Here is a 12,046-nt window from a genome sequence, read left to right on the forward strand (position 1 = left end):
CGAACGATTATTGGCAACACCGATATATCAGGGGGTGATATGCACTTTCCCCGATATATCGGAATCCGCCCCTGAGGTTACCGATATTTAGGGACAGTGCTGTACCGAAGTGCCTACAGCTAGAGGCATCACCCCTGTACCGGTGTCTATAGCCGACGGTTGGCTGACTTATAATTACAACCGATGCGGCTGAGAAGCCTCGACTGTCATTACAAGGAGCGGGAGGGACGTCGCCCCCCCCCCCCCCACCGCCTTCCGCGGCTCGCCCGGCTCTTCCATCCCACCTGGAGACCCGGGCATCCTACTTCCACAGCTGCCGTAGAGAAGGCTCGGTCAAAGCTGCATTTGGCTCTGATTGGGTCTCCATGTAAAAAACCCGGAAGTGATGTCATGACATCACTTCTGGGTACTTGGCGCTGAATTAAAAAAACTGACAGCATTCAAAACAACCAAACTTGGCGTTATGAATGCTTTTCAGTGCCGAGGAGGGGTTTGGGGTCTTTTAGACCCCCAGATCCCTCCACAAGGAGTACCTTTGGGGAAAAAAATTGTTTTACATGTCCGAAAATATCATCCGATACCAATTATCCGATGACCAAAGTATCGATATTGGTCGTTCACTACAATTAACGCTCCTAAGAGCTACTAAAACGCTACTACATGTCGGCACAAAAATTATATTGTTAGCGGTTTTCATCCAGTGTTTTTTTTTTTTTCTAGCATTTTTTGAGCTTATAAAAACGCTAGTGTGCATGTAGCCTTAATGTAGGTATGTATTTTAGAATAAAATAAATACATTTAAATGCATCTAGTGTGAGTACTATAAAATGCCCTCAGATGGGATTAAGGAGGGCAGTACTAAAAGCCACTTGAGCTCTGCTGCATGTTTGGGATTTACCCAGGTCCTGTTGTAGTACAGTAGCTGCTAGGGAAGGGCCAAGAACTGGCTGTGTTAACTGGTAGGGATGACTGGATCACAAGACTGCCTGTAGAGAATTCTGAATCCTTTGGTGAGTAAAATAGTACTCATATATATGCTTCAAATTAGTGTTTTACTGTTGGTCTGAGGTTTGAACTTTTGAAGTCCTATAAATTGATATTGATTGAAGCACCTCTTTTCTCAGCTGCAGGTCTTGATTCCCAAAACCATGTTCAAAAGGATGTTAACATTAAAGGCTAAGTTCACCTTTTTGTTCACTTTTTTTTCTAAATTCCAGCTCTCCTATGTACCAATTTAGCATTAATGTACTTATTTTTCAAAAATTAAAGCTTTCCATTTATTCTACGCACGCTTACTTCACTGTCCTCATGGCTGTTTGAAAACACTGCTCCATTACTTCTGCCTTACTTCCTGGACAGACTTTAGGTCCTGAAACAGGATGAAGTTGACCAGCTGACCTCATTAGCACACGCCCTGAATCATCTACCCTCAGCTGGTCAACTCCTTCCTGTGTCATGATCTAAAATCTGTCCAGGAAGTAAGGCAGAAGTAATGGAGCAGTGTTTTCAAACCGCCATGAGGAACAGTGAGGTAAGCGTTTGCAGAATAAAAAAAGCTTTTTTAGTTTTGCAAAAGAAGTACATTGATGCTATACAATATAAACCTCAGACCAACAGTGAAACAACACTAATTGAAAGCATATATATGAGTACTATTTTACTCCCCAAAGGATTCAGAATTCTCTACAGGCAGCTGGAATTTAGAAAAACTTAGCCTTTAACCGCTTGCCGACCACCCGCTGCAGATATACTGCAGCAGGCTGGCTCGACTGCGCGAATCGACATATGGGTACATCGGTTTGCGGAAGCGGTGCTGGGGACGACGAGCGCGCTCCTGCCCCCACTAGGCAGTGGGGATGCCAATCCACGGCACCCGCGATCACTCCCCACTGAGAGAGAAAAAGACGATCTGCTGTTGTAAACACAGCTGACCGTTGTTCTCTCTGAAATTATCACAGAGCGCCTGTGATCCTTCTATATAGGATCACAGGTCTCTGTGCTCATTTCATCAGTCCCTCCCCCATACAGTTAGAAAACACTCCCCTAGGCTCACACTTAACCCTTTGATCACCACTGTGTTAACCCCTTCCCTGCCAGTGTCATTTTTACAGTAACAGTGCATATTTTTAGCACTGATTACTGTAGTAATGTAACTGGCCCCCCCAAAAGCGTCAAAAATGTCAGTTAGGGGTCCGATCTGTATGCCGCAATGTCGCAGTTCTGCAAAAAATCGCATATTACTGCCATTACTAGTAAAATAAGAATCACATAACTCTTTCTTCTAGTTTGTAGATGCAATAACTTTTGCACAAACCAATTAAAATACACTTATTGTGATTTTTTTTTTTTTTTTTAAACAAAAAATGTAGCAAAATACAAATTGGCCTAAAATTATGAAAATTTTTGACTTTTAATTTATTTTTATTTTTTTGGGGAATGTTGTATAGCAGAATGTGAAATATATATATATTTTTTGTTTATAGCGCAAAAAATAAAAATTGCACAGGTGATCAAATACCACCAAAAGAAAGCTCTATTTGTGGGGAAAAAAGGACATCAATTTTATTTGGGTACAGCATCGCATGACTGCGCAATTGTCTGTTAAAGTAACGCAGTGCCAAATCGCAAAAAATGGCCTGGTCATTAAGGGAGCAAATCCTTTAGGTCCAGAAGTGGTTAAGAAAGGTGGACTGTGCAGAAGCCCTGGCATAAATAAGACTTTGCTTTCTGTGGCTGCTTTTTTTCCCCCTCTGTGGAGTCTTTCTAAAGATGTCTGAAATGTACATTAAATTGACCCCCTGCCCTTTTCCCTATGCATGAGCCAATAAACTGTACAAAGCATTAACTTGATTTTATGTCACTCATGTCCTTCGTCTTAAAAAAAAAAAAAAAAAAGAAACACAACTTTGGCATATGTAACATATCTATTTTATGTTCTGTACATAGGACAGAGCTGATCTTTATTAATATGTGTAATTGTACAGAACTAACACCTAGGTAAAATATGGTAAATAAATTACAAATGAACTTCTGTAATGATGTTATCAGTCTCTTGTGCTTATTCCAAAACCTATACAGTGCTTCCTATAGTCAGTTCATTTTCAGGTGACTGCCACAAGCCTTTGACTGTACAGCTCTTTCCTTGCTAAGTTATGTAAATCCAGGTCTGATCTCCTGGAATATCAGTTAAATCTAGCTGTACAATAGTTGGGCAGTTGTCAGCTTGAGCTGTCTGAGAAGCTTCACTTGTTGTACTGCAGACAATTACCCCAGGCACATTCCTGTCACCTGTAGCTCATGGAATCTGCCATCTTACTGCTGGCCCCAGCAGTTTCTCCAGCCTTGTTCTCTAAGGTATAATGCTTGTTTTCTTAAAAGGGAATTATATTATTAGTAGCAAGAGGGATTACAAGTGACGTTAAAATGGGGTTTTCCGGCGTTATCCTGATACCTCCCAAAGGTGCAGAGATCTCCTATGACGAGGCCACCCACATTTCATGTCCCTGATGGCTGATATCTAACTAAACACCCCAGAAATGAGGGATGTTTGAAAGCTTTTCACTGTATTTAAACAGAGACCTGCAGCAGAAGGGAGGGGATGGTTTATGGTTGTGCAAACATGTTGGTTAGAGTGAAACATGTGTTATAAGATTTTTGCAAGTGGCCATTAAAGTGAGAGCAGTAATTAAAATGATAGGCAGCGAACAAACACTTCTAGCTGCTCTTGTAAACTGTAAACACTTATCTTTGTTAGAAACATGCAGAGATTATGGCTATGGTATTTATGGAAAGATGCAATGCATTAAAGGGGATTTCCAGGTTAAAAGGAAATCTCCTGTTTGTAGTAATGCAGAGGGATGCGCCAAGCACATCTTCTCTATTTTACAGAAAAATGTGACTTGCTATACCTTCTGCTGGTGAAATCTGGTATAGCAATGTGACTCATATACTGACTATCAAATTCGGTCCACTGAGCAATGTAAACAGCCATGTGATAATTATCCCATTGATTCTTTACAAACTAGGCACTATGAGCATGGACAAACCCCTGAGTCTGAAAATAAGAGCACTGTGGCTTTCAAAATGTGATTCTGCCTTGGTCTTAAAGTAGAAAACCATCTAAAACTTTACTGCTAGGGAAGCTCCAGGATGAAACATACCTCTCCTACTTACCGGTAACCAGGATATCCGTAATGACAGAACACAACCACATGTTCAACAGTAGCACATCCAAAGAGCAGTCCAAAGATCTACCATATCCAGCATTGTCAACAGTGTTAATTTAGTTGACAAAATGTGCACTATTTTAGTCGACTAAAATACAACTAAAACCATTCAAATGGCTAAAATACAACTAAAACTAAGAAGCCATTTTAGTCAAAAGACTATGGCTAAAACTAAATTGAAATTTGACGTCAAAATTACCACTGGTTATATATCACAATGGCTAAATCTGTGTCTGTAGTGCATGTTCAAACCTTAATACAATAAATAGTAACATGTTATTAGATTTTTACTCCAGGAGTATATCATGATTTTGGAAATTCTAGCGAAATGCTTATATGATGCATTACAATTTAACCAAACCCATTAGATTTTAGTAGACTAAAATGATTTTAGTCTATTAAAATGCACTGAAGATTTTAGTGGACTAAAACTAAAACCATTCAGATGACTCAAATACAACTAAAAATAAAATGGCATTTTAGCCACAAGAATGAAATTTGATGTCAAAATTAACATTGATTGTCGAGGAGTCATATGTGAACATTTAACAGTATAACTTGCTTATATGTTCATGGTGTTCACGTGATATGGTGATCAGCACAGCAATTGCAATCACCATATCACATGAACACCATGAACATATAGCAAGTTATACTGTTAAATGTTCACATATGACTCCTCGACAATCAATGTTAATTTTGACATCAAATTTCATTCTTGTGGCTAAAAGGCCATTTTATTTTTAGTTGTATTTGAGTCATCTGAATGGTTTTAGTTTTAGTCCACTAAAATCTTTTTTTTTTTTTTCAATAGGTTTTTATTGAGTTTTAAAGGAAATATAAAAGTGAAGTGAGTAAACAAAGTTTTAGAAGGACACAAAATACATCTGAAACTGCATACATTTGGTAAAACATTTATAGTACTTTATGCCACATGCTGTCACAAGAGCCTGAGATACTGTTGGGCATTTTCTGCTTTTGAGTACAAAAATATTATGCTTGCATAGAATTTCCACTATGTGCACACTGAAATGTGCCTGCCTCACTTTAGGGTGCAGAGTTGGACTGATTTATAATTGTGCTAACTTCTGTTTATTTAGATGTTGCTATGTAATATATCATGGGTGACTAGTAAGGCTGTGGCAGTGGCGTAACTAGAACCTTCAGGGCCCCGATGCAAGAAACCATGAAGGGCCCCCCTGACCCCCGGATGGAGCCCTTCCCTCCCAGCCCAGGGGCGGAACGCCAGGACCAGTCACAAGTGCAATGTTTGTGTGATCGTTCTGCCACTGGTGTCAGTAGTTTTATTATTTTTATTACATTTTTCTACCATTTGTTTTATTCATTTTTTTTTTTTTACAATATAATATTTTTTAAATATTTATTTTTATTTTTTTACTATATTTATTTTTCTTTTACATTTTTTAGGAGCCCCGTTGGGGGGGCTTTGGTAAAATATCAGGAGTCTAAACAGACCTCTGATGTTCCACCTTTGAGACACAGTTTTCCATATCCTTCTCTGAAGCCTCAACTGCACAGAATAAATCGATATGAATAACTCTGTACAGAGATTTCCATTCATTCACATACGGAAGCATTGTAAACACAGTTTACTATGTTTTAGTTATTATGAATAGACAGAGCTATTGATCGGTACGGAGATCACTGATTCTCTTTTCAGAAAAGGCTTCATCCTGACACAGATCCCCCGCAGAAGCCGGAACCTTGCAGAGCTTTGGGGACGAGGCGGGGGGGGGGGGGGTAGGAAAAAGCACAGGGGGCGGGGGCTGGGGGGGGCAGCAGAAAGAAGCTGCAAAGGAGGAGCTGTGGGAGTCGCTGCATATAAAGGAACCAATCTCTTCATTCCCCACCAACCCCGCTTCTCCTCCTCTCCTTCCCCCAGGCATTCAGCGTCTGCAGGAGACGGGTTCCTCTATATCAGTGTTTGTCAATCTTTTCCCAGTCAGGGCGCCTTGAAAGTATTTACGTATTTTCAGTCTGGAGCCCCCCCCCCCCCCCCCCCACACACACACATTGGCAAATATGGTGCATTTGTGGTGCAGCACAATTAAAGAAAAAAAATAGATAAGGGAATTTTTTTCCCTGTTTCTGTAGGGCGGCCCACTGAAATTATTTTGCGGCCTATATGCAGCACGCAGCTGCACAGATGTGAACTAAGGGCTTGTTCACATGTGAGGTTGAGGAGTGGTAAAACCACATGCTTTAACTGTGTTTTTACCACCCCTAGTTGCAGAGGCAGCAGCTGGGGGTCTACACATGCTGTGGCTCCGGCTGGAAGTATACCCCCAGGTGAATGGGGCTGCACTGCAACCACCCCACAACTGTGTGCATTGTGATGCATTTAGGGGGTTAAAACAGGCGGTGAGAGACAGAGGCAACATATTGCCATTTTACCGCCTGTCAAATGCCTCTGAAAAGCGATATTAGCATGGATCGCTTTTCAGAGGAACGACATTTTCTTGCTGGTACTATGAAAAAGCTGTAAAAAAAAAAAAAATCACTTCTGATTGTACACATATATGGGGTCAGGATTAAAAGTAATGTGCATACATACACACACATATTCATACTCCTATATAAGCGCACACACACACACATATATATAAAAGCAGACACACGTAATACATACACATATATAAGCATACACATGTACACACAAATGTACACATAAATGCACATACATAGAGAAAGCCTTTTAAAAAACGGCAGTACTGTTACCTTAGCTTTCTTTCTGCTGGGTTTTGCACTGTAGGGGGAGACAAAGAGCACAGCACACACTGTGCTTTCACTTTTCAATGTATGACAATTCTGCTGAGGATTGAGGAGCTCAGTCTCAGCGGCCCTTGCCGCTCCTCCTATCGAGGCATACAGAGGGCCCTCTAGGGCCCCCTGCAGCATGGGGCCCGGTCGCCATAGCGACTCCAGCGACTCCTGTACCTCCGCCCCTGGGCTGTGGTGGTTTTGTAGAGGGAGAAAGGCAATGTCTAAAGACTCGTACACGCGATAAGAAAATCGGAAGTAAAATTTTGTCCGATGAACGATCTGCCAATTTACGGATCATTAGTATAGTGCTTTCGACAGCCGATTACAAATTTTTCTGTGCAGACTATAACATTTTTATCGTACGTGAACACAACGTCCGATTTTCATTTAATTAGTACAGTTTTCGTCTGAAAAAAATCAGAGTCTAGAAATCCTTGGAAACTACATACAAAACAATTTGGCACATGACATCACTTCTGAAGTTAAATTCTGTCGTACGAGAATGTCCGTATGAAAGTAACCTCTTCACTTTCCATATAAGACTAGCATGCAACAAAAAACTAAAGGAAATTTGTTTGATAATCTGATCGTGTGTAGGAGGCTTTAAGCTGGATACACACTATACAATTTTCTATAGATTTTTTCCTTTAGATTTACCAAAACCATATAATATGAGGTCAAACCTAAACACTTTCAATTTGTATGCAATCAGGCAGGCCCTTGCACTACATAGTTGAAGGTAAATCTAAAGGAAATCTAACAACAACCGTTGTATAGTGTGTATCCAGCTTTAGTCTAACACAATATTGTGGTAATGGTTTAGGGGTTAGCTGAAATAGGATTGGGTTGCGTAAAGATTTTTGGAATAATACCCATCTGTCCCTTGTAATTCCCTTCTGTCTTCATAATTGTTATTGTTTGTTTTTTTTTACTGCTTTTTGTATCCTGTCTGGGGACACTGGTCACTAAGGCACAACGCAAAAATGTCAACAACAGGGGACACAGACAGCAGTAATAAAGTACGGTAAAAAAGGGAAGTTTTAAACGTCCACAACTTAACCTTTTTTTTAGAGTTCCGCTATTTATATGTACTGCATCTACCTATCTTCTTCCACCCTGATAAAAGTCCACCATGGAGTTAGCTTATATTGCATACTCCATTGCTGCATGATGCCGCTTTAGTGTTCCTCAAGTGAATATAATTATTTAAAGTGGAACTTTAGTCAGAAACGTAAGTCCTGCTAGATCACTTCAGGCTGGCCCCTTTTACAGGTGTAGTGGGGTAAAACATTAAAAATAAGTGCCTTTTACTGTTTAAAATCCAGTAATACACTGGGGTTGATTTACTAAAACTGGAGCTTGTGAAATCTGGTGCAGCTCTTCATAGAAACCAATCAGTTTCCAGGTTTTATTATTAAAGCTCAATTGAACAAGCTGAAGTTAGAAGCTGATTGGTTATTATGCACAGCTGCACCAGATTCTGACGGCACCAGTTTTAGTGAATCCCCCCAACTGTCTCCTGCTCTGCACATGCTCAGTTGCTCTCTAATTTTAGACACTTTGCCAAATTTGTAGAGGCCAATCTGCTGACAGCCTAAAGATTTACGGCTGTTTAGCCACTTCCAGATTGCTCACGTTGCTGCTACTGCAGCAAAGTGGCAGCCCTGTGTCCAGCGACGTAGACCTACGTCGCTGGATCCCTCCCTGCCTCGGCGGCGCGCGTGCGCTGCCGGATGCTCGCTCCCACTGTGTTTAGACACAGCGGGAGTCGGACCGAAGAAGGAGAGACGGCGATCACCCGATCATCGGGGAAAGAGTGAGAAAATCCGCCTGCTTGTGTAAACAAAGCAGGCGGATTTTCTCTGTGACAGACAGGGACAGATCACAGGTTTCAGCATAGCTGAACCTGCGATCTCTGTCTCTGTCACAGAACCCCCTCCCCCCCCACACACGTCAGTAAGCATGAGGCACACATTTAACCCCTTGATCACCAACAGTGTTAACCCCTTCCCTGCCAGTGTCATTATTACAGTAACAGTTCATTTTTTTAGCACTGATTGCTGTAGTAATGTCACTGGTTTACCCAAATATGTCAAAAATGTCAGTTAGGGTTCCGATCTGTCCGCCGCAATGTCCCGCAAAAAATTGCAGATCGACGCCATTACTAGTAACAAAATAAATAAATAAAAATACAATAAAAATGACAAATCTTTCCCATAGTTAGTAACTTTTGCGCAAACCAATCAAAATACGCTTATTGCGATTTTTTTTTTTTTTTTTTTTTTACCAAAAATATGTAGCAGAAAAGAAATTGGCCTAAAATGTAAAAAAAAATTTTGATTTGTAATTTTTTTTGGGGGGAATGTTATATATCAGAATGTGAAAAATATATATATATATTTTTTTCAAAATTGTCACTTTTTTTCAAAAATTAAAAATCGCACAGCTGATCAAATACCACCAAAAGAAAGCTCTATTTGTGGGAAAAAAATTTGGGTACAGCTTCGCACGACCATGCAATTGTCCGTTAAAATAATGCAGTGCCGAATCGCAAAATATGGTCTGGTCAGCAAGAGGGTAAAATCTTCCGGTCTTAAAGTGGTTAAAAATTCGCTCATTGAGAATTTTTTTGTCAAAGACGTGTAGCTAAATACACTTTGGCATAAATATATGACAAAAATCGAATATATTGGATATTTTTTAACTGTCAAAGTAGTCAATTTTTCGCAAAATTTTCGCTCTTTTTTTATTAATATCGCAAAAAGTAAAAAGCCCAGAGGTGATCAAATACCACCAAAAGAAAGCTCTGTTTGTGGGAAAAAAAGAATTTCATTTGGGTATAGCATTGCATGACGCAATTGTCAGTTAAAGTCACGCAGTGCCAATTTGAATAAAGTGGCCTGGTCATTAAGCTGGAAAATCCTTCGGTCTTGGGGCTCTGGGCTTCAGCAAAATGGCAGCTTCCAGCAAGAAGAAGCAGGAACAATACTGGAGGCAATTTACAGCACACACTGATTTTGGTAACATAATTATTAGTGTGGAATGTATGTTACGTGCTAAAGAACATTATTTTTAACAAGTTGTTATGGGTAAAGCTCCACTAAGACCGCATTCACACTGAAGCGGCATGACCTTGGGGGCGACCTGTGAAGTAAAGTCGCGTGCACCGCGACTTCCACGGACTTCATATAATGAATGTCTATGCAAGTCGCTCCCAGGTCACCCCGAAGTAGTACAGGACCCTTTTTCTAAGTCGGAGCGACTTGTGTCGCTCCTATTAGAACGGGTCCTGTAATACTGCATGGACCGCGACTTGTCAGGCTGACAAGTCGCCTGGCAAGTCGTGGTAGTGTGAATGGAGACTTAATGTTTGCTATAGTTATCTATATTTGCAACTTGGTATATATGCAAAGTAAGCAAACAACATATTTACCATGTTTTAATGGTAGTCTCATAATTTTTTTTTTTTTTTTTTTGTACTCAAGTAAGCCTCCTTTAACACCTGTGCGAAGCACTAAGGCCATCACACAGCAGTGCACAACAGGAAAACCCCATTATTTTGTATGAGGCTCCTTCACACCTATGGTGTGCAATGCAGTGCGATTTGAAAAAGGTGCATGTGCTTCTTTTCATGCAACATGGTGTATTTTTATAGTCTATAGACTTTAAAGTGATTGTAAAGTGAAAAAAATAAAAGTATTACCTGCTCTGTTCAATCGTATTGACCAAAGCGGCTCGAACCTCCTTTTGTGGGGTCCTCTGCTGGCTCAGCCCACTCCTCCTCTTCTCAGAGTGCCCCCATAGGAAGCCACTTGCTAAGGGGGCTTTTGTGCAGGTGCTCTCCCAAGCTGGGCTGTGTGCATCCATAAATACACACAGCATGGCTTGGCCCCACCCCTCCCTCACAGGATTTGAATGTACTAGCTGCTTTCAGTAAAAGCCGTGAATGCTGAAACAGAGCAGAGTGTTGGCTGCTGGTGGGGGCAATGTTGGATCGAGAATAGTGTCAGGTAAGTGTTTAGGGAGAGTGGGGGAGGCACAGACAGTGGTTTTTTTAACTAAATGCAGAGAATGCATTAGGGCAAAAAAACGTCTGCCTTTAGAACTTAAATGGTGGCGCATGAAAAACATATGTTTCGTGCGTTATGCCACATGATTACAAGCCGCCACCCCCTAGCAATTACATTTCATTTTGCCTTTATTGGCCAAAAAAACAATGCATAACTCATCAGTGCATGAAAAACGTATCACTTATCAAGTGCATAAACACACGAAAACTCTGTAACAAAAATGTGGACAAAGCCTGGTTGTTTTAACATTAGCTACAATGTCAGGAGATAGTCAATTGCCGTTTGTACTCGTCTATCTAGACTTCAAGCTAGCAATGCTTCTCAGAGGACTAAATTAAATTTGCTGGTCTCTTATTTTAGTTTCCTTTTTTTCATTATAGTTAGTTTTTTTATTTTGTCGTGACTTTTTTTTTAAATTTCCAATAAAAAATAAAAGTATAGCTGTTTGTTTATATATGTCAGTATGTTATAAACATATAAACATTCTATACTGAGAAGGATTTGCAGCATATGCTAAACTGTAACCCCAATTTCCTCTTTGCCGTTAATCAGACATTTTGAATTTTTTTATGCAGCATTGAAATTTGATTCTTGTTCCATATGAGGCTCCTCTCTTTCACATTTACTCTGATTTTATGAGCTTGGAGGGCGTTCTGTTTACCCTTTCTTTTCAGAGAAGAACAGATTACATCTCTAATCTTGTAATCATACAATAATTAGGATATTATTGAGGTGTGGTATTTATGTGACAGCACGCAGTAAAGTACTTTTTTGTTTACTCTCTTGACAGATTGGTAGTTGGAGCCAGCTGTATCCTTTTACATCAGTCCTGCTTATTCTCGCTTCTGATATACTCCATACTGTTTTCTTTTTAAATTTGTAACACCCTGATCCTGTCATTGGGTATAAATAAGAGTACTTCAATTTCTGGAAACACAGCGCAGTAGCTAGGACTATTTCATCCAA

At 40.2% G+C, this 12,046-nt stretch overlaps 1 protein-coding gene across 1 annotated transcript in view; it reads left to right on the top strand.

The window, feature by feature from the left end:
* The window catches only part of TXNRD2 (thioredoxin reductase 2), a 204,819-nt gene that overhangs the window by 53,708 nt on the left and 139,065 nt on the right, over positions 1–12,046 (top strand). Inside the window, exon 9 of the mRNA XM_082268343.1 lies at positions 11,871–11,890. Within this exon, the coding sequence (XP_082124469.1) occupies positions 11,871–11,890 (20 nt within the window). The remainder of the gene's footprint in view (positions 1–11,870; positions 11,891–12,046) is intronic.

Source organism: Pelophylax lessonae (assembly GCF_965119305.1).
Source record: "Pelophylax lessonae genome assembly, chromosome: 1".
Taxonomy (NCBI): Eukaryota; Metazoa; Chordata; class Amphibia; order Anura; family Ranidae; genus Pelophylax; species Pelophylax lessonae.